General features: G+C 44.1%; 1 protein-coding gene across 1 annotated transcript in view; it reads left to right on the top strand.

The window, feature by feature from the left end:
- LOC121581833 (metalloprotease TIKI1) overlaps window positions 1-24933 on the top strand; it is a 210889-nt gene that overhangs the window by 168272 nt on the left and 17684 nt on the right. The window contains exon 5 of the mRNA XM_041897195.1: window positions 12407-12497. Coding sequence (XP_041753129.1) covers window positions 12407-12497 — 91 coding nt within the window. The remainder of the gene's footprint in view (window positions 1-12406; window positions 12498-24933) is intronic.

Raw genomic sequence — 24933 nt, 5'->3', positions numbered from 1 at the left:
AATGATGGAGGCCACAATGCTGCAGAAATGTTTTGGTATCCTTCCCCAGATCTGTGCCTCGACACAAGCCTGTCTCGGAGCTCTATGGATAATTATTTCGACCTCATGGCTTGGTTTTTGCTCTGACATGCACTGTCAACTGTGGAACCTTATATAGACAGGTGTGTGCCTTTCCAAATCATGTCCAATCAATTGAATATACCACAGGAGGACTCCAATCAAGTTGTAGAAACATCTCAAGGATGATCAATGGAACAGGATACACCTGAGCTCAATTTAGAGACTCATAGCAAAGGGTCTGAATACTTATGTAATTAAGGTATTTCTGTTTTTTATTTTTAATAAATTGGCAAACATTTCTAAAAAACTGTTTTCGCTTTGTCATTATGGGGTATTATGTGTAGATTGATGAGGAAATTTTTTTATTTAATCAATTTTAGAATAAGGCTGTAATGTAACAAAATGTGGAAAAAGGGAAGGGATCTGAATACTTTCCGTATGCACTGTATATATATTTACAAAAAATATATATAATGGATTGGAAATGATGCAGACAAATACATTGATAGAAACCACAATGTAATATTAAAGTTGATCTTCCACACATTTTTTTTTTTTTTAAGTATAGTATAGAGTCACTGACCACCTTCCGGAGACACTTGAAACCCCACCTCTTTAAGGAATACCTGGAATAGTATAAAGTAATCCTTCTACCCCCCAATTTTGTAAGTCGCTCTGGATAAGAGTGTCTGCTAAATGACGTAAATGTAAATGTAGTGAGGGGGAAAGACTTAACTGTCCATCAGTAAAGGTGGCTGATGCTTTAAAGGGGCAATCTGGGATTCATCAACAAAGCGAAAACTCCACCGCTTTTTTTTTTTGGTAACAAGCTGATAGATAGGGCTAAAGAAATGTAACCTGTCTCATATTAATAAACAGAGCTATGGATGCAAAGAGCTGTACCGATACCAGATTGCCCCTTAAATAAAACCATGGTCAGCATCATAACCAAGGCGAGGGGTTGTCGGTGACTTGATAGGTGTATTATTCACTTTAACTCCGCCCACATGTACATATGACCTCAACTACCTCAACTAGCCGGTGCCCCCACACATTGACTCTGCACCGGTACCCCCCTGTATATATAGCCTCCCTACTGTTATTTTAATTTACTTCTGCTCTTTTTTTTCTCAACACTTTTTTGTTGTTGTTTTATTTTACTTTTTTTATAAAAAAAATAAATGCATTGCTGGTTAAGGGCTGTAAGTAAGCATTTCACTGTAATGTCTGCACCTGTTGTATTCGGCGCATGTGGCCAATAACATTTGATTTGATTTGATTTAATGATATATTGGCACTGGTTCATATTACCATGTGGTCAATGTGGCCAGGGATTTAACATTATTTTCTTTATGTGTCTGCCACAGGCCGGTGATTTTCTTTATGTGTGTGTCACATGCCTGTCATGGCAACTGCTGCATGACAGCTAATGACAGTAAACCCACTGTCTCAGCCCAATGAACGCAGGCAATGATTTTACATTTAGAAGCTGTGGCTGTTTCCCTTATGGTGGGATGTTAACGTCAAATCATGACTCATATTGGTAATAGTATAACTCAGCATTTCTCTCTCTGGGCTAAAAAAAAACAATTCGTGTGATAATGGCCTTTTAGAAAAGCTATTTGAAGTTTGTCCGCACCTCAGCTATTTCACCGGATACCAGCAAGGTATTTAGGTCTGCAGCCTTATCCAATGTATTTATTCACGCTTCATACACGTGAATGCTGGCTGTCTGGCTGTGGGAATAATCACAGTCTGACGGCAGTGTCGTAGAGTCTGCACTCTGACCAACACACACACCCAGCCTGCCATTGACAAATAAGGGGACCAGTTGTGGAAAGTGTTGCCTTAGGGGTGTTTAGTGGTGGGAGGGGAGGATAGGGGGAGGGGAGGGGGGGGGGTTAAGAGGTGGTCTTCCTGGTCACCTTTGGCCTATCACCTTTCACCTTTCACCTTTCAGCCCCCTGACACACACAGGAGGCTCCGGGGCTGAGGGAGGGCTTATGTTGACATTTTGACCCAGCCAACAGCGTTATCCCTCGGAAATCAAACCACACCTCAGCCTGGTCTGGGAGAGGGCTGGTCTGCCTAGGGTTAGGGCTGGGAGCAGTGTGGGTATGAGCCATAGAAATACATGCTGTGGTCTGATAGGCTGTTTTCCGTTCTAGTAATTCAATTTCTAGAGTTTAGCAGCACAAATAGCTCACTCACCCACCCAGTACTGTGAAGACACTGTCCAACCTGGCTGGTGCTACATTACTGTAGCCATCATCATCAGGCTGGACATGGCAGCACAGCTCCCTGCACCCTGCTCGGCTCTCCACCTCCAGCTAGCTGGCCAAGCTAGTCTCTAGAGGCCTCTCCACCTCCATCTAGCTGGCCAAGCTAGTCTCTAGTGGCCTCTCCACCTCCATCTAGCTGGCCAAGCTAGTCTCTAGAGGCCTCTCCACCTCCATCTAGCTGGCCAAGCTAGTCTCTAGAGGCCTCTCCACCTCCATCTAGCTGGCCAAGCTAGTCTCTAGAGGCCTCTCCACCTCCATCTAGCTGGCCAAGCTAGTCTCTAGAGGCCTCTCCACCTCCATCTAGCTGGCCAAGCTAGTCTCTAGTGGCCTCTCCACCTCCACCTAGCTGGCCAAGCTAGTCTCTAGTGGCCTCTCCACCTCCATCTAGCTGGCCAAGCTATTCTCTAGTGGCCTCTCCACCTCCAGCTAGCTGGCCAAGCTAGTCTCTAGTGGCCTCTCCACCTCCATCTAGCTGGCCAAGCTAGTCTCTAGTGGCCTCTCCACCTCCACCTAGCTGGCCAAGCTAGTCTCTAGTGGCCTCTCCACCTCCAGCTAGCTGGCCAAGCTAGTCTCTAGTGGCCTCTCCACCTCCATCTAGCTGGCCAAGCTAGTCTCTAGTGGCCTCTCCACCTCCATCTAGCTGGCCAAGCTAGTCTCTAGTGGCCTCTCCACCTCCACCTAGCTGGCCAAGTAGTATCTAGAGGCCTCTCCACCTCCATCTAGCTGGCCAAGCTAGTCTCTAGTGGCCTCTCCACCTAGCTGGCCAAGCTAGTCTCTAGAGGCCTCTCCACCTCCAGCTAGCTGGCCAAGCTAGTCTCTAGTGGCCTCTCCACCTCCATCTAGCTGGCCAAGCTAGTCTCTAGAGGCCTCTCCATCTAGCTGGCCAAGCTAGTCTCTAGTGGCCTCTCCACCTCCATCTAGCTGGCCTAGCTAGTCTCTAGAGGCCTCTCCACCTCCATCTAGCTGGCCAAGCTAGTCTCTAGTGGCCTCTCCACCTCCAGCTAGCTGGCCAAGCTAGTCTCTAGTGGCCTCTCCACCTCCAGCTAGCTGGCCAAGCTAGTCTCTAGTGGCCTCTCCACCTCCATCTAGCTGGCCAAGCTAGTCTCTAGTGGCCTCTTCACCTCCACCTAGCTGGCCAAGCTAGTCTCTAGTGGCCTCTCCACCTCCATCTAGCTGGCCAAGCTAGTCTCTAGAGGCCTCTCCACCTCCACCTAGCTGGCCAACCTAGTCTCTAGTGGCCTCTCCACCTCCATCTAGCTGGCCAAGCTAGTCTCTAGTGGCCTCTCCACCTCCATCTAGCTTGCCAAGCTAGTCTCTAGTGGCCTCTCCACCTACTGTAGCTGGCCAAGCTAGTCTCTAGTGGCCTCTCCACCTCCACCTAGCTGGCCAAGCTAGTCTCTAGAGGCCTCTCCACCTCCATCTAGCTGGCCAAGCTAGTCTCTAGTGGCCTCTCCACCTCCATCTAGCTGGCCAAGCTAGTCTCTAGTGGCCTCTCCACCTCCACCTAGCTGGCCAAGCTATTCTCTAGTGGCCTCTCCACCTCCAGCTAGCTGGCCAAGCTAGTCTCTAGAGGCTTCTCCACCTCCATCTAGCTGGCCAAGCTAGTCTCTAGTGGCCTCTCCACCTCCATCTAGCTGGCCAAGCTAGTCTCTAGTGGCCTCTCCACCTCCACCTAGCTGGCCAAGTTAAAGGTGCAGTTTTCAATATTTACTAATTTTCATTGATCATTTCAATGAATTACCATTTGGCTGGCATTTGGCTGAGAAACGAATGAAGGATTGTGTCTTTAATCTCCAACGGGCTGCAGTGATTATGGTCTGGCTGTGTGGAATGCCTAGCAATGAAGGACGTGTACACACAAACAGCTGCACACGCACACACCCACGCACACACACACACACAACCATCATCATCGGCGATCACTCGTGGTCGAGCATGATTGTCCTCCTGGTGGGTCCTGTTTGTGTGTCTTCAGATGGCCGAAGAGGCCGATCCGGGAGCCAGATATTTTGGTGCAATTTAGGGCAAGGGTGAGTTGTGGTGGTGGAAGGACCTTCTTGGTGGAAAGTCTCTTCTTCCTCAGTGGTATGTCGGAGAGCTTCCTTGTACCCTACTACTCCCTCATGGACAGCTTTCCTCCATGTCCACCACACACACACACAAATGGATACACGCGCACGCACACACACACACACACACACACACACACACACACACACACACACACACACAAGCACTGGCTGGCGTTTATTTATTTATTTTGTTACTGTGTAATGTTTTGGGAACTGCTCCTCAGCCCGGTTAGTTTGTAATATAAATATTGCTGCGTTGTATAGAAAAACATTACATTTAAGACTTGCCATATGTTCTAATAATTGATAGGAAGGATTGGCGACAATGGCTGGAACATGTAGCAGAGTGACTGGTGTGTCAGTACTTGGATACTACTACCAGTAAATACCACACACACACACAGAAAGAGACTGCAACATCATCTGTAGGGCAATTCTTTAAAAATATTGTACTCTAGCAAGGGACGTTTTGAATGAGAGGAAGAGCGAGACAGAGAGAGAGAGAGAGAGAGAGAGGGAGGAGACAGAGAGAGAGGAGACAGAGAGAGAGGAGACACAGAGAGAGAGAGAGAGAGAGAGAGAGAGAGAGGAGAGAGAGAGAGAGAGAGAGAGAGAGAGAGAGAGAGAGAGGGAGAGAGCGAGAGAGAGAGAGAGAGAGAGAGAGAGAGAGAGAGAGAGAGAGAGAGAGAGAGAGAGAGAGAGAGAGAGAGAGAGAGAGAGAGAGAGAGAGAGAGAGAGAGAGAGAGAGAGAGAGAGAGGGAGGGAGGGAGGGAGGGAGAGAGAGAGAGTGACTCTAGCCAGTGAAGTTTTGAATGAACCCTTTTAGCTCGTCCCAGGCTTCTCCTTATCTTCGCCATCTCATCTGAGCATGACAGAAAGAGATGTGGGGTCTTTGTGTGCCATGTGAGTCAACCATCAGAATGGTGGGGTATTTTCTGTTTTGACTTTGGCACAAACTTCAACTGGACACTTAGAGAGCATGGTTGGAGGTCTATACAGTGTGGCCATTCAATGAGTGTGTGTGTATCTCACATAGCGATGTTAACGTCACTTGCTCTCGTCCATAAAAATGGTCTGTTCCCTCTCCCGGACTCATGCTATCGGTTCTTGAAATCAGAAAAGATAACCCTCTGGTTACGTGACAAAATGCTCTCTGCTAACCAAGGGGCCAACAGTAGCTTATTGTCATGTTGTTGACGCACTCTTCTCTGTTACTGTAATCACAAAGAGAGGCTGCTTTAGTTTAGCTAGCCTACTGGTAATTGGTCTTTAGATGGAGAGAGAGAGAAAGGGGGATGAGGTAGAGGGGGAGAGAGAGAGAGAGGGAAGGTGAGAGAGACAGAGAGGGGGAGAAAGGGATAGAAAGGTGAGAGGGAGGGAGAGAGAGACAGGTGAGGGGGAGAGAGAGACAGAGAGTGGGAGAAAGAGATAGAAAGGTGAGAGGGAGGGAGAGAGAGAGAAAGGTGAGAGGGAGGGAGAGAGAGACAGGTGAGGGGGAGGGAGAGATAGAGAGGGGGAGAAAGAGATAGAAAGGTGAGGGGGAGGGAGAGAGAGAGAAAGGTGAGAGGGAGGGAGAGAGGGAGGCAGTAGGAAGCCAGTCAGTCTGAGGGCAGGATAACCCACAGGCCAACATACAGCATCAGTTAGAACCTTCCAGCCTTCCTGTCCTGTGGCTTCCTTCCTTTTAACATGATTAACAGCGAACCTGAGACATTACCTTCATTACTCATCACGCTAGTCGCCTGTAGCTGAGATCTAACCCTAACCCGGCCCGGGGCTCACCTGTACCTGAGATCTGAGGTCTAACCCTGTGCTCACACAGGGGCTGACAGACAGACAGACAGACAGACAGACAGACAGACAGACAGACAGACAGACAGACAGACAGACAGACACAGACATAAAGATAGAAAGACAGAGAGAGAGAGCGAGAGAGAGACAGAGGGAGAAGAGGAAACACTGTCTGATCTTGCTACTCCTATCTGTCTCATCTTGCTACTCCTATCTGTCTGATCTTGCTACTCCTATCTGTCTCATCTTGCTACTCCTATCTGTCTGATCTTGCTACTCCTATCTGTCTTATCTTGCTACTCCTATCTGTCTGATCTTGCTACTCCTATCTGTCTGATCTTGCTACTCCTATCTGTCTGATCTTGCTACTCATATCTGTCTGATCTTGCTACTCCTATCTGTCTGATCTTGCTACTCCTATCTGTCTCATCTTGCTACTCCTATCTGTCTTATCTTGCTACTCCTCTGTCTCATCTTGCTACTCCTATCTGTCTCATCTTGCTACTCCTATCTGTCTCATCTTGCTACTCCTATCTGTCTCATCTTGCTACTCCTATCTGTCTGATCTTGCTACTCCTATCTGTCTGATCTTGCTACTCCTATCTGTCTCATCTTGCTACTCCTATCTGTCTCATCTTGCTACTCCTATCTGTCTGATCTTGCTACTCCTATCTGTCTCATCTTGCTACTCCTATCTGTCTTATCTTGCTACTCCTATCTGTCTGATCTTGCTACTCCTATCTGTCTTATCTTGCTACTCCTATCTGTCTTATCTTGCTACTCCTATCTGTCTCATCTTGCTACTCCTATCTGTCTTATCTTGCTACTCCTATCTGTCTTATCTTGCTACTCCTATCTGTCTCATCTTGCTACTCCTATCTGTCTCATCTTGCTACTCCTATCTGTCTCATCTTGCTACTCCTATCTGTCTCATCTTGCTACTCCTATCTGTCTCATCTTGCTACTCCTATCTGTCTCATCTTGCTACTCCTATCTGTCTGATCTTGCTACTCCTCTGTCTGATCTTGCTACTCCTATCTGTCTCATCTTGCTACTCCTATCTGTCTCATCTTGCTACTCCTATCTGTCTCATCTTGCTACTCCTATCTGTCTCATCTTGCTACTCCTATCTGTCTGATCTTGCTACTCCTCTGTCTGATCTTGCTACTCCTATCTGTCTCATCTTGCTACTCCTATCTGTCTCATCTTGCTACTCCTATCTGTCTCATCTTGCTACTCCTATCTGTCTCATCTTGCTACTCCTATCTGTCTCATCTTGCTACTCCTATCTGTCTCATCTTGCTACTCCTATCTGTCTGATCTTGCTACTCCTATCTGTCTCATCTTGCTACTCCTATCTGTCTGATCTTGCTACTCTGTCTGATCTTGCTACTCCTATCTGTCTCATCTTGCTACTCCTATCTGTCTCATCTTGCTACTCCTATCTGTCTCATCTTGCTACTCCTATCTGTCTCATCTTGCTACTCCTATCTGTCTTATCTTGCTACTCCTATCTGTCTCATCTTGCTACTCCTATCTGTCTCATCTTGCTACTCCTATCTGTCTCATCTTGCTACTCCTCTGTCTCATCTTGCTACTCCTATCTGTCTCATCTTGCTACTCCTATCTGTCTTATCTTGCTACTCCTATCTGTCTTATCTTGCTACTCCTATCTGTCTCATCTTGCTACTCCTATCTGTCTCATCTTGCTACTCCTATCTGTCTCATCTTGCTACTCCTATATGCCTCATCTTGATACTCCTCTGTCTCATCTTGCTACTCCTATCTGTCTCATCTTGCTACTCCTCTGTCTCATCTTGCTACTCCTATCTGTCTCATCTTGCGACTCCTATCTGTCTCATCTTGCGACTCCTATCTGTCTTATCTTGCTACTCCTATCTGTCTTATCTTGCTACTCCTATCTGTCTCATCTTGCTACTCCTATCTGTCTTATCTTGCTACTCCTATCTGTCTCATCTTGCTACTCCTCTGTCTGATCTTGCTACTCCTATCTGTCTTATCTTGCTACTCCTATCTGTCTCATCTTGCTACTCCTATCTGTCTTATCTTGCTACTCCTATCTGTCTTATCTTGCTACTCCTATCTGTCTTATCTTGCTACTCCTATCTGTCTGATCTTGCTACTCCTATCTGTCTGATCTTGCTACTCCTATCTGTCTCATCTTGCTACTCCTATCTGTCTTATCTTGCTACTCCTATATGTCTCATCTTGCTACTCCTATCTGTCTCATCTTGCTACTCCTATCTGTCTCATCTTGCTACTCCTATCTGTCTCATCTTGCTACTCCTATCTGTCTGATCTTGCTACTCATATCTGTCTGATCTTGCTACTCCTATCTGTCTCATCTTGCTACTCCTATCTTTCTCATCTTGCTACTCCTATCTGTCTGATCTTGCTACTCCTATCTGTCTCATCTTGCTACTCCTATCTGTCTTATCTTGCTACTCCTATCTGTCTGATCTTGCTACTCCTATCTGTCTCATCTTGCTACTCCTATCTGTCTCATCTTGCTACTCCTATCTGTCTCATCTTGCTACTCCTCTGTCTGATCTTGCTACTCCTATCTGTCTTATCTTGCTACTCCTATCTGTCTCATCTTGCTACTCCTATCTGTCTTATCTTGCTACTCCTATCTGTCTTATCTTGCTACTCCTATCTGTCTTATCTTGCTACTCCTATCTGTCTTATCTTGCTACTCCTATCTGTCTTATCTTGCTACTCCTATCTGTCTCATCTTGCTATTCCTATCTGTCTCATCTTGCTACTCCTATCTGTCTCATCTTGCTACTCCTATCTGTCTCATCTTGCTACTCCTATCTGTCTCATCTTGCTACTCCTATCTGTCTGATCTTGCTACTCCTATCTGTCTCATCTTGCTACTCTGTCTCATCTTGCTACTCCTATCTGTCTGATCTTGCTACTCCTATCTGTCTCATCTTGCTACTCCTATCTGTCTTATCTTGCTACTCCTATCTGTCTCATCTTGCTACTCCTATCTGTCTCATCTTGCTACTCCTATCTGTCTCATCTTGCTACTCCTATCTGTCTCATCTTGCTACTCCTATCTGTCTGATCTTGCTACTCATATCTGTCTGATCTTGCTACTCCTATCTGTCTCATCTTGCTACTCCTATCTGTCTCATCTTGCTACTCCTATCTGTCTGATCTTGCTACTCCTATCTGTCTCATCTTGCTACTCCTATCTGTCTTATCTTGCTACTCCTATCTGTCTTATCTTGCTACTCCTATCTGTCTCATCTTGCTACTCCTATCTGTCTCATCTTGCTACTCCTATCTGTCTCATCTTGCTACTCCTCTGTCTGATCTTGCTACTCCTATCTGTCTTATCTTGCTACTCCTATCTGTCTCATCTTGCTACTCCTATCTGTCTTATCTTGCTACTCCTATCTGTCTTATCTTGCTACTCCTATCTGTCTTATCTTGCTACTCCTATCTGTCTTATCTTGCTACTCCTATCTGTCTTATCTTGCTACTCCTATCTGTCTCATCTTGCTATTCCTATCTGTCTCATCTTGCTACTCCTATCTGTCTCATCTTGCTACTCCTATCTGTCTCATCTTGCTACTCCTATCTGTCTCATCTTGCTACTCCTATCTGTCTGATCTTGCTACTCCTATCTGTCTCATCTTGCTACTCTGTCTCATGTTGCTACTCCTATCTGTCTCATCTTGCTACTCCTATCTGTCTCATCTTGCTACTCCTATCTGTCTCATCTTGCTACTCCTATCTGTCTTATCTTGCTACTCCTATCTGTCTTATCTTGCTACTCCTATCTGTCTTATCGTGCTACTCCTATCTGTCTTATCTTGCTACTCCTATCTGTCTCATCTTGCTACTCCTATCTGTCTCATCTTGCTACTCCTATCTGTCTGATCTTGCTACTCCTATCTGTCTCATCTTGCTACTCCTATCTGTCTGATCTTGCTACTCCTATCTGTCTCATCTTGCTACTCTGTCTCATCTTGCTACTCCTATCTGTCTCATCTTGCTACTCCTCTCTAGGTCACTTTCTACCTCAAGATACTGTCCCTACAAGCACCACAGGCACATACACTAGACCTCTCACCCAGTAGATAAGGGAGTTTATCAAAATTGGGTTTGTTTTCGAATTCTTTGTGGATCGCTGTAATCTGAGGGAAATATGTGTCTCTAATATGGTCATACATTTGGCAGGAGGTTAGGAAGTGCAGCTCAGTTTCCACCTCATTTTGTGGGCAGTGTGCACATAGCCTGTCTTCTCTTGAGAGCCAGGTCTGCCTTCGGCGGCCTTTCTCAATAGCAAGGCTATGCTCACTGAGTCTATACATAGTCAAAGATTTCCTTAATTTTGGGTCAGTCACAGTGGTCAGGTATTCTGCCACTGTGTACTCTCTGTTTAGGGCCAAATAGCATTCTAGTTTGCTCTGTTTATTTGTTTGTTCTTTCCAATGTGTCAAGTAATTCTCTTTTTGTTTTCTCATGATTTGGTTGGGTCTAGTTGTGTTGTTGTTGTTGTTGTTGTCCTGGGGCTGTGTGGGGTCTGTTTGTGTTTGTGAACAGAGGCCCAGGACAAGCTTACTTAGGGGACTCTTCTCCAAGTTCATCTCTCTGTAGGTGATGGCTTTGTTATGGAAGGTTTGGGAATCGCTTCCTTTTAAGTGGTTATAGAATTTAACGGCTCTTTTCTGGATTTTGATAATTAGCGGGTATTGGCCTAATTCTGCTCTGCATGCATTATTTGGTGTTTTACGTTGTACACGGAGGATGTTTTTGCAGAATTCTGCATGCAGAGTCTCAATTTGGTGTTTGTCCCATTTTGTGAATTCTCCCTCTCTATCTCTCTCTCTCTCTCTCTCTCTCTCTCTCTCTCTCTCTCTCTCTCGCTCTGTCTCTCTCTGTCTCTCTCTCATCACTAGCACCACGTACAGGTTTAAAAGGAGTACAATGTGCAGCGAGATTAGAGTTCTGTCATGAATAACCTGACGGATCTGCCAGCCATCATAGTCATGAATAACCTGACGGATCTGCCAGCCATCATAGTCATGAATAACCTGACGGATCTGCCAGCCATCATTTCAGGAAAAACCGAACTGTTTCTGTTTTTCCGTCTTTCTCTCTCCAGAACATCATGATATAACATAATATAATAACATCATGATAATTATAAGTGTCTGATTTAGTTTTTAATTCCAGATACCTCTTTGGAACAGACTTGATTTTAATCAGTTTCATATGATCGGATTTAGTTGTCTAAAATATTCAGATGATCAGATTTTTTTTTTTACCACTTTCTGTACATATTTAATATATTTTAATCAGACCTCCTAGATGCTATTCAGAGTTGTTGGGTTGAGTAGACGGGTTGGGGGTGTCTGCTCAATATAAAAATACAAGTACATGTTAAATGCACATCAGCGGTTTCACACCTTAGTGATAAGAGGAGAGTGAACTAATTTAGGTGAATTGTAACTAGCACTCTAAATAAACTGTTACCTTACAGGTCAATCACATTTTAATGACTTGGAAGAAGTTAAATCCTTGTCAGCAGATCAATTTAGGGCATTTTTAACCATAGATCTTCACTGCTCAACTCTCCTCTCTCTTCACTGCTCAACTCCCCTCTCTCTTCACTGCTCAACTCCCCTCTCTCTTCACTGCTCAACTCCCCTCTCTCTTCACTGCTCAACTCCCCTCTCTCTCTTCACTGCTCAACTCCCCTCTCTCTCTTCACTGCTCAACTCTCCTCTCTCTTCACTGCTCAACTCCCCTCTCTCTTCACTGCTCAACTCCCCTCTCTCTTCACTGCTCAACTCCCCTCTCTCTCTTCACTGCTCAACTCCACTCTCTCTTCACTGCTCAACTCCCCTCTCTCTTCACTGCTCAACTCCCCTCTCTCTTCACTGCTCAACTCCCCTCTCTCTTCACTGCTCAACTCCCCTCTCTCTTCACTGCTCAACTCTCCTCTCTCCTGCTCTTGTTCTCTCACACCAACTCCTGAAATGGATGCATCCCAAATTGTATTCTATTCGCTGTATAGAGCCCATAGGGGTAGTGTACTATAAAGGAACTAGGATATCATTTGTGACGCACACTGAGTGACATGGTTAGGCTTCTGCCTGTGTCTCGCAGGGCAGGGAGACTGAAACAGAGACTGAAAAGAGAACTGTGTTTATATTGCAGGTCACTTCCTAGGCAACAACACAGTGATTGATGTGCTGAGGAGTCAGGGCTATGAAGTGGAGCACACTCCCGCAGGGCAGCCCATTAACAGGTAATAATTATACGCCCCTCGCTGTCCTCACCAACACACCACCACACCCGCCTCTCTACCCTCCCCAGTCTCTACCAGCCCTTTATCCCAACCACCGCCTCTCTCTCCCTCTCTCTCTCTCTCTCTCTCTCTCTCTCTCTCTCTCTCTCTCTCTCTCTCTCTCTCTCTCTCTCTCTCTCTCTCTCTCTCTCTCTCTCTCTCTCTCTCTCTCTCTCTCTCTCTCTCTCTCTCTCTCTCTCTCTCTCTCTTTCTCTCTCTCTCTCTTTCTCTCTCTCTCTCTCTCTCTCTCTCTCTCTCTCTCTCTCTCTCTCTCTCTCTCTCTCTCTCTCTCTCTCTCTCTCTCTCTCTCTCTCTCTCTCTCTATTCAACTCAAGGGGCTTTATTGGCATGGGAAACGTATGTTAACATTGCCAAAGCAAGTGAAGTAGATAGTAAACAAATGTGAAATAAACAATAAAAATGAACAGTAAACATTACACTCAGAAGTTACAAAAGAATAAAGACATTTCAAATGTCATATTATGTCTATATACAGTGTTGTAACAATGTGCAAATAGTCAAAGTACAAAAGGGAAAATAAATCAACATAAATATGGGTTGTATTTACAATGGTGTTTGTTCTTCACTGGTTGCCGTTTTCTTGTGGCAACAGGTCACAAATCTTGCTGCTGTGATGGCACACTGTGGTATTTCACCCAATAGATATGGGAGTTTATCAAAATTGGATTTGTTTTGGAATTCTTTGTGGGTCTGTGTAATCTGAGGGAAATATGTGTCTCTAATATGGTCATACATTTGGCAGGAAGTTAGGAAGTGCAGCTCAGTTTCCACCTCATTTTGTGGGCAGTGTGCACATAGCCTGTCTTCTCTTGAGAGACAGGTCTGCCGTCGGCTATGCTCACTTTGTCTGTACATAGTCAAAGATGTCCTTAATTTTGGGTCAGTCACAGTGGTCAATTATTATGCCACTGTTTACTCTCTGTGCAGCCAGCGTCCAGAGGCCTTTGTGATTCATAGTGCAGCCAGCACCCAGAGGCCTTTGTGATTCATAGTGCAGACAGCGCCCAGAAGCCTGTGTGGGATTTCTTTATTTTTGTCTCTCTGTTTCACTGACTGGATTTCAATTGGAAATAATTTTCCAAGTAAGCACACTTCTCCTAGTTGGTGTAATTTCACCCGTAGACCAGAACCAGATGTCTGCTCCGTTCTGCTTGGACTGTTTTGAATAATGTTGTCTGCAAATCATCTGAAAATGCTGCCGTAACTACCCCTTTTATTTAACTCTTCTGAAGACCCAATCGCTGCTATTAATATTTCTACAGCTCGTTATTACATTGATATTAACCCGTATTAATATCCTCTAAAATAGACTTCTGTAGACATGGGGAACATTAGGTTATGTAGGCAGTAAAGCATTTTTAATATTTCTGTCCAATAGCGGCTTGTAATCCACTAATCGGGTAACCTTTATACACCCTTATGCACCCTTATACACCCTTATACACCTTATACACCCTTATACACCCGTATACACCTTTATACACCTTATGCACCCTTATACACCTTTATACACCTTATACACCTTATACACCTTATACACCCTTATACACCCTTATACACCTTATACACCCTTATACACCTTATACACCTTATACACCCTTATACACTTTATACACCTTATACACCTTATGCACCCTTATACACCCGTATACACCTTATACACCCTTATACACCTTATACACCTTATACACCCTTATACACCCTTATACACCCTTATACACCTTTATACACCTTATACACCTTATACACCCTTATACACCCTTATACACCTTTATACACCTTATGCACCCTTATACACCCTTATACACCTTATACACCTTATACACCTTATACACCTTATACACCCTTATACACCTTATACACTTTATACACCCTTATACACCCTTATACACTTTATACACCCTTATACACCTTATACACTTTATACACCCTTATACACCCTTATAATCCCTTATACACCCTTATACACCTTATATACCCTTATACACCTTATGCACCCTTATACACCCTTATACACCTTATATACCCTTATACACCTTATGCACCCTTATACACCCTTATACACCTTATATACCCTTATACACCTTATACACCCTTATACACCTTATACACTTTATACACCCTTATACACCCTTATACACCCTTATACACCCTTATACACCTTATACACCCTTATACACCCTTATACACCCTTATACACCTTATACACCTTATACACCCTTATACACCTTATATACCCTTATACACCCTTATACACCTTATACACCCTTATACACCTTATACACCCTTATACACCTTATATACCCTTATACACCTTTATACACCTTATACACCCTGATATACCCTTATACACCCTTATACACCTTATACACCTTATACACCTTATATACCCTTATACACCCTTATACACCCTTATACACCCTTATACACCTTATACACCCTTATACACCCTTATACACCTTATACACCCTTATATACCCTTATACACCTTATACACCCTAATACACCTTATACACCCTTATACACGCTTATACACCTTATACACCGTATACACCCTTATACACCTTATACACCCTTATACACCCTTATACACCTTATACACCTTGATACACCTTATATACCCTTATGGACCCTTATACACCCTTATACACCTTATACACCCTTATACACCTTATACACCTTATATATTCTTATACACCTTATACACCCTTATACACCTTATACACCTTATACACCTTATACACCTTATACACCTTATACACCCTTATACACATTATACACCTTATACACCCTTATACACCTTATATACCCTTATACACCCTTATACACCTTATATATAGGGCGGCAGGTAGCTTAGTGGGTAAGAGCGTTGTGCCAGTAGCCGAAAGGTCGCTGGTTCTAATCCCCGAGCCGACTAGGTGAAAAATCTGTCGATGTGCCCTTGAGCAAGGCACTTAACCCTAATTGCTCCTGTAAGTCGCTCTGGATAAGAGCGTCTGCTAAATGACTAAAATGTAAAATGTAAAATGTATACCATTATACACCTTATACACCCTTATACACCTTATACACCTTATACACCTTATACACAGGGTGCATACAAAAATGTATGCACGCATGACTGTAAGTCGCTTTGGATAAAAGCGTCTGCTAAATGACATATTATTATTATTATTATTATTATTATATTATACATCTTATACACCTTATACACCTTATACACCTTATACACCCTTATACACATTATACACCTTATACACCCTTATACACCTTATATACCCTTATACACCCTTATACACCTTATACACCTTATACACCCTTATACACATTATACACTTTATACACCCTTATACACCTTATATACCCTTATACACCCTTATACACCTTATACACCTTATACACCTTATACACCTTATACACCTTATACACCCTTATACACCTTATATACCCTTATACACCTTTATACACCTTATACACCCTGATATACCCCTATACACCCTTATACACCCTGATACACCTTATACACCCTTATATACCCTTATACACCCTTATACACCTTATATACCCTTATACACCTTGATACACCTTATACACCCTTATACACCCTTATACACCCTTATACACCTTATACACCTTATACACCTTGATACACCTTATATACCCTTATACACCCTTATACACCCTTATACACTTTATACACCTTATACACCTTATATACCCTTATACACCATTATACACCTTATATACACATTTTACATTTACATTTACATTTTAGTCATTTAGCAGACGCTCTTATCCAGAGCGACTTATGGGAGCAATTAGGGTTAAGTGCCTTGCTCAAGGGCACATTTACGTCATTTAGCAGACGCTCTTATCCAGAGCGACTCACAAATTGGTGCATTCACCCTATAGCCAGTGGGATAACCACTTTACAATTTTTTTGGGGGGGGGGGGGGGTAGAAGGATTACTTTATCCTATCCCAGGTATTCCTTAAAGAGGTGGGGTTTCAAATGTCTCCGGAAGGTGGTGAGTGACTCCGCTGTCCTGGCGTCGTGAGGGAGCTTGTTCCACCATTGGGGTGCCAGAGCAGCGAACAGTTTTGACTGGGCTGAGCGGGAACTATGCTTCCGCAGAGGAAGGGGAGCCAGCAGGCCAGAGGTGGATGAACGCAATGCCCTCGTTTGGGTGTAGGGACTGATCAGAGCCCGAAGGTACAGAGGTGCCGTTCCCCTCACTGCTCCATAGGCACCCTTATACACCCTTATACACCCTTATACACCTTATACACCTTGATACACCTTATATACCCTTATACACCCTTATACACCCTTATACACTTTATACACCTTATACACCTTATATACCCTTATACACCATTATACACCTTATATACACATTTTACATTTACATTTACATTTTAGTCATTTAGCAGACGCTCTTATCCAGAGCGACTTACGGGAGCAATTAGGGTTAAGTGCCTTGCTCAAGGGCACATTTACGTCATTTAGCAGACGCTCTTATCCAGAGCGACTCACAAATTGGTGCATTCACCCTATAGCCAGTGGGATAACCACTTTACAATTTTTTTTTGGGGGGTGGGGGGGGTAGAAGGATTACTTTATCCTATCCCAGGTATTCCTTAAAGAGGTGGGGTTTCAAATGTCTCCGGAAGGTGGTGAGTGACTCCGCTGTCCTGGCGTCGTGAGGGAGCTTGTTCCACCATTGGGGTGCCAGAGCAGCGAACAGTTTTGACTGGGCTGAGCGGGAACTATGCTTCCGCAGAGGTAGGGGAGCCAGCAGGCCAGAGGTGGATGAACGCAGTGCCCTCGTTTGGGTGTAGGGACTGATCAGAGCCTGAAGGTACGGAGGTGCCGTTCCCCTCACAGCTCCGTAGGCAAGCACCATGGTCTTGTAACGGATGCGAGCTTCAACTGGAAGCCAGTGGAGTGTGCGGAGGAGGGGGGTGACGTGAGAGAACTTGGGAAGGTTGAACACCAGACGGGCTGCGGCATTCTGGATGAGTTGTAGGGGTTTAATGGCACAGGCAGGGAGGCCAGCCAACAGCGAGTTGCAGTAATCCAGACGGGAGATGACAAGTGCCTGGATTAGGACCTGTGCCGCTTCCTGTGTAAGGCAGGGTCGTACTCTCCGAATGTTGTAGAGCATGAACCTGCAGGAGCGGGTCACCGCCTTGATGTTAGCGGAGAACGACAGGGTGTTGTCCAGGGTCACGCCAAGGCTCTTCGCACTCTGGGAGGAGGACACAACGGAGTTGTCAACCGTGATGGCGAGATCATGGAACGGGCAGTCCTTCCCCGGGAGGAAGAGCAGCTCCGTCTTGCCAGGGTTCAGCTTGAGGTGGTGATCCGTCATCCATACTGATATGTCTGCCAGACATGCAGAGATGCGATTCGCCACCTGGTTATCAGAAGGGGGAAAGGAGAAGATTAGTTGTGTATCGTCAGCGTAGCAATGATAGGAGAGGCCATGTGAGGATATGACAGAGCCAAGTGACTTGGTGTATAGGGAGAAAAGGAGAGGGCCTAGAACTGAGCCCTGGGGGACACCAGTGGTGAGAGCACGTGGTGCGGAGACAGCTTCTCGCCACGCCACTTGGTAGGAGCGACCGGTCAGGTAGGACGCAATCCAGGAGTGAGCCGCGCCGGAGATGCCCAGCTCGGAGAGGGTGGAGAGGAGGATCTGATGGTTCACAGTATCAAAGGCAGCAGACAGGTCTAGAAGGACAAGAGCAGAGGAGAGAGAGTTAGCTTTAGCAGTGCGGAGAGCCTCCGTGACACAGAGAAGAGCAGTCTCAGTTGAATGACCAGTCCTGAAACCTGACTGGTTTGGATCAAGAAGGTCATTCTGAGAGAGATAGCAAGAGAGTTGGCTAAAGACGGCACGCTCAATAGTTTTGGAAAGAAAATAAAGAAGGGATACTGGTCTGTAGTTGTTGACATCAGTGGGATCGAGTGTTGGTTTTTTGAGAAGGGGAGCAACTCTCGCTCTCTTGAAGACGGAAGGGACATGGCCAGCGGTCAAGGATGAGTTGATCAGCGAGGTGGGGTAGGGGAGAAGGTCACCGGAGATGGTCTGGAGAAGAGAGGAGGGGATGGGGTCAAGCGGGCAGGTTGTTGGGCGGCCTGCAGTCACAAGTCGCAGGATTTTATCTGGAGAGAGAGGGGAGAAAGAAGTCAAAGCATAGGGTAGGGCAGTGTGAGTAGGACCAGCAGTGTCATTAGACTTAACAAACGAGGATCGGATGTCGTCAACCTTCTTTTTCAAAGTGGTTGACGAAGTCATCCACAGAGAGAGAGGAGGGGGGGAGGATTCAGGAGGGAGGAAAATGTGGCAAAGAGCTTCCTAGGGTTAGAGGCAGATGCTTGGAATTTAGAGTGGTAGAAAGTGGCCTTAGCAGCAGAAACAGATGAAGAAAATGTAGAGAGGAGGGAGTGAAAAGATGCCAGGTCGGCAGGGAGTTTAGTTTTCTTCCATTTCCGCTCCGCTGCCCGGAGCTCTGTTCTGTGAGCTCGCAATGAGTCATCAAGCCACGGAGCTGGAGGGGAGGACCGAGCCGGCCGGGAGGATAGGGAACACAGAGAGTCAAAGGATGCAGAAAGGGTATACACCTTATACACCTTATACACCCTTATACACCCTTATACACCTTATACACCTTATACACCCTTATACACCTTATATACCCTTATACACCTTATACACCTTATATACCTTTATATACCCGTATACACCTTATACACCCTTATACACCTTATACACCTTATACACCCTTATACACCTTATACACCCTTATACACCTTATACACCCTTATACACCTTATACACCCTTATACACCCTTATACACCTTATATACCCTTATACACCTTTAAATATAAATAATATAATAATAATATGCCATTTAGCAGACACTTTTATCCAAAGCGACTTACAGTCATGCGTGCATACATGTTTTTTTTGTGTGTACACCTTATACACCCTGATATACCCTTATACACCCTTATACACCCTTATACACCTTATACACCCTTATATACCCTTATACACCCTTATACACCTTATATACCCTTATACACCTTAATACACCTTATACACATTATATACCCTTATACACCCTTATACACCTTATACACCCTTATACACCCTTATACACTTTATACACCTTATACACCTTATATACCCTTATACACCATTATATACCCTTATACACCTTATACACCTTATACACCTTGATACACCTTATATACCCTTATGCACCCTTATACATCCTTATACACCTTATACACCTTATACACCTTATGCACCCTTATACACCCTTATACACCTTAAATACCCTTATACACCCTGATATACCCTTATACACCCTTATACACCCTTATACACCTTATACACCTTATATACCCTTATACACCCTTATACACCTTATACACCTTATACACCTTATACACCTTATGCACCCTTATACACCTTATATACCCTTATACACCGTATATACCCTTATACACCCTGATATACCCTTATACACCCTTATACACCCTTATACACCTTATACACCTTATACACCCTTATACACCTTATACACCCGTATATACCCTTATGCACCCTTATACACCCTTATACACCTTATACACCCTTATACACCTTATACACCTTATACACCCTTATACACCCTTATACACCTTATATACACCCTTATACACGTGCATAATCACTGCACGTTATATTCATTAATATACACATTATACATGTTAGTATACACATTATACACATTATAATTATACAGAACACATTAATACACAGACTAAATAATTACAGCAAATTATACACACTGCAATTATATTGTACCAATTAAACACATTATAACAAAGGGCAAAACATTCAATGTGACCTCGTTTTTACATTTAGCAGACGCTCTCACCCAGAGCGACTTGCAGGAGCAATTAGGGGTAAGTGCCTTGCTCAAGGGCACATCGACATATTTTTCACCTAGTCCTCTCGGAGATTCGAACCAATGACCTTTCGGTTACTGGTCCTACACTCCGCTAGGCTACCTGCCGCCCCTCATTGGTCATTGTGAAATATTTGACAATTTGTAGTTATTTTGTTTCACTGAATACGAATGCCTCGTTGTGGGCAAAGTGACCAAAAAGCTCTATAGCTCCATAGCCTGAACAGGCCCCTATCCCCCTATCCACATAATCAACTACAGAACATCCCAAGGGTTCTTGTAAATTCAAACATTCACAAGCTGAATGGACTGTGTGTTCAGAGCATTAGGTTAGACTACACAGCTCCTCCACTCCAAACATGGAGTTTGAATGTTGATTTGCGCTGCTCCTACTCTGTTGTAATTGAAAAAAGGTTCTGAGTGTTCAAGGTCCCCTGTGACAGGCAGACTAGTGGCAATGCCACATTCAAAACAACTAGGAACTCGGAACTGGGAAATCTCAGACCTCCGACTTCAGTGCGTTCAATACAACTGGGAACTTAGAAAAAAAACAAGGTCCGACTGGGAAAATAGTTTTTGAATGGCCATCCAACTCGGAATTCCAAGTCGAAAAACGCTGGCATCTTTCTAGGGCTCCAACTTTCCGACCTGGACATCAATGACATCATGATTTGACCAATTTTTTTCAGTTCCCATTTGTCTTCAAATCACCATTAATCATGATGCTTGTGGTACATCATGACTGGTGGTACATCATGCCTGGTGGTACATCATGACTGGTGGTACATCATGACTGGTGGTACATCATGACTGGTGGTACATCATGACTGGTGGTACATCATGACTGGTGGTACATCATGACTGGTGGTACATCATGACTGGTGGTACATCACGACTGGTGGTACATCACGACTGGTGGTACATCACGACTGGTGGTACATCATGACTGGTGGTACATGAGCATGAACACATGATGGAACAATAAGCTTGTTCAATGTTAGTTAATCAATCCAACAATGAAAGATTGGAACTATACTGAACATAAACAACAGTTAAAGTGTTGGTCCCTGTGAGAGTGTGATTTGAAGGAGTCAGACGCAGGAGGGTAAATCACCGAATACAGAGTTTATTCCGTAGGACACAGTTACGCTGGATAGTGTCAACAGCACAGGGCGTAATACAGAGAGAAATAACCCCGGCAATACAAAGTACGGGTAGCTCAACCCAGCTACACTCAACTCACAAATAAACAATCACCCACAAGGACAAGGGGGGAACACTTATACATGGACTAATGAGGGGATATGAACCAGGTGTGTGTAATTGACAAGACAAGACAAATGGAATGATGAGATATGGAGCAGTGGCTAGAAGGCCGGTGACGACGAACGCCGAAACCTGCCCGAACAAGGAGGGGAGGCAGCCTCGGAGGAAGTCGTGACAGTCCCATGTTTCATGAGCTGAAATAAAAAATCCCAGAAATCCCGGTGCACCTTGTGCTGGGGACAATAAAAGCCCACTCTAAAATGTGCAGTTTTGTCACACAACACAATGCCAGAGATGTCTCAAGTTTGGAGAGAGCGTGCAATTGGCATGCTGACTGCAGGAATGTCCACCAGAGCTGTTGCCAGAGAATGTAATGTTAATTTCTCTACCATAACACAATTTTAGAACATTTGGCAGTATTTCCAACAGGACTCACAACCGCAGACCACGTGTATGGCGTCATGTGGGCGAGTGGTTTGCTGATGTCAACGTTGTGAACAGAGTGCCCCATGGTGGCGGTGGGGTTATGGTATGGGCAGGCATAAGCTACGGACAACGAACACAATTGCATTTTATCAATGGCAATTTTAATGCACAAAAATACCGTGACGATATCCTAAGGCCCATTGTGAGGCCCATTTTTTTAGGTATCTGTGACCAACAGATGCATATCTATATTCCCAGTCATGTGAAATACATAGATTAGGGCATAATTAATTTATTTCATTTGACTGATTTCCTCATATGAACGGTAGCTCAGTAAAATCTTTGAAATTGTTGCATGTTGTGTTTATATTTTTGTTCAGTATAGATTGTGTTGAATGATTTGGATGATGGACTTGCACAATAAACAGGACTTGCCAAATTGGTCTGGCAAATCTGGCCACATTTGATTTGATTATTTTACTATACAGTAATCATACAATGAACAGATTAATGTAAATTTGCTCATTCATTTTAAACATACAATATTCGATATAACATTTAACAACATCAAAGACACACAACCAATAATAATTGAGCTCTATTCAATCTGATCGCTGAAGCGTTACAGATCGCTGAAGCGTTACAGATCGCTGAAATGTTACAGATCACTGAAGTGTTACAGATCGCTAAAATGTTACAGATCGCTGAAGTGTTACAGATCACTGAACTGAAGCGTTACAGATCGCTGAAGTGTTACAGATCGCTGAAGTGTTACAGATCGCTGAAGTGTTACAGATCACTGAAGTGTTCAGATCGCTGAAGTGTTCAGATCGCTGAAGTGTTACAGATCGCTGAAGTGTTACAGATCGCTGAAGTGTTACAGATCACTGAGCTGAAGTGTTCAGATCGCTGAAGCGTTACAGATCACTGAAGTGTTCAGATCGCTGAAGTGTTACAGATCGCTGAAGTGTTACAGATCGCTGAAGTGTTACAGATCACTGAAGTGTTACAGATCGCTGCAGTGTTCAGATCGCTGTAGTGTTACAGATCGCTGAAGTGTTACAGATCGCTGAAGTGTTCAGATCGCTGAAATGTTCAGATCGCTGAAGTGTTACAGATCGCTGAAGTGTTACAGATCGCTGAAGTGTTACAGATCGCTGAAGTGTTACAGATCACTGAAGTGTTACAGATCGCTGAAGTGTTCAGATCGCTGAAGTGTTACAGATCGCTGAAGTGTTACAGATCACTAAACTGAAGCGTTACAGATCGCTGAAGTGTTACAGATCGCTGAAGTGTTACAGATCGCTGAAGTGTTACAGATCGCTGAAGTGTTACAGATCACTGAACTGAAGCGTTACAGATCGCTGAAGTGTTACAGATCACTGAACTGAAGTGTTACAGATCGCTGAAGTGTTACAGATCGCTGAAGTGTTACAGATCGCTGAAGTGTTACAGATCACTGAAGTGTTCAGATCGCTGAAGTGTTACAGATCGCTGAAGTGTTACAGATCGCTGAAGTGTTACAGATCGCTGAAGTGTTACAGATCGCTGAAGTGTTCAGATCGCTGAAGTGTTACAGATCACTGAGCTGAAGCGTTACAGATCACTGAAATGTTACAGATCGCTGAAGTGTTCAGATCGCTGAAGTGTTACAGATCGCTGAAGTGTTACAGATCGCTGAAGTGTTCAGATCGCTGAAGTGTTACAGATCGCTGAAGTGTTCAGATCGCTGAAGTGTTACAGATCGCTGAAGTGTTACAGATCGCTGAAGTGTTCAGATCGCTGAAGTGTTACAGATCGCTGAAGTGTTACAGATCACTGAAGTGTTACAGATCGCTGAAGTGTTCAGATCGCTGAAGTGTTACAGATCGCTGAAGTGTTACAGATCACTAAACTGAAGCGTTACAGATCGCTGAAGTGTTACAGATCGCTGAAGTGTTACAGATCGCTGAAGTGTTACAGATCACTAAACTGAAGCGTTACAGATCGCTGAAGTGTTACAGATCGCTGAAGTGTTACAGATCGCTGAAGTGTTACAGATCGCTGAAGTGTTACAGATCACTGAACTGAAGCGTTACAGATCGCTGAAGTGTTACAGATCACTGAACTGAAGTGTTACAGATCGCTGAAGTGTTACAGATCGCTGAAGTGTTACAGATCGCTGAAGTGTTACAGATCGCTGAAGTGTTACATATCGCTGAAATGTTACAGATCACTGAAGTGTTACAGATCACTGAACTGAAGCGTTACAGATCGCTGAAGTGTTACAGATCACTGAACTGAAGCGTTACAGATCGCTGAAGCGTTACAGATCACTGAAGTGTTACAAATTACGTGATAGAAATGTAAAGGTAATTTCCATATGCAGAATTTACCAGAATGCAGTCTCTGCTAACACAGGAACATTGCCTTTACATTTCAATCACGCTTTAATGCTGAATTTCCACAGTATAGATTGAATAGAGTCCCTTGTCTTTTGACATTTTCATAAAACATATACAGTGAGGGAAAAAAGTATTTGATCCCCTGCTGATTTTGTACGTTTGCCCACTGACAAAGACATGATCAGTCTATAATTTTTATGATAGGTTTATTTGAACAGTGAGAGACAGAATAACAACAAAACAATCCAGAAAAACTCATGTCAAAAATGTTATAAATGATTTGCATTTTAATGAGGGAAATAAGTATTTGACCCCCTCTCAATCAGAAAGAT

Source organism: Coregonus clupeaformis, unplaced genomic scaffold (genome assembly GCF_020615455.1).
Source record: "Coregonus clupeaformis isolate EN_2021a unplaced genomic scaffold, ASM2061545v1 scaf0370, whole genome shotgun sequence".
NCBI classification, from domain to species: domain Eukaryota; kingdom Metazoa; phylum Chordata; class Actinopteri; order Salmoniformes; family Salmonidae; genus Coregonus; species Coregonus clupeaformis.
This window is presented reverse-complemented; position numbering and strand designations above follow the sequence as displayed.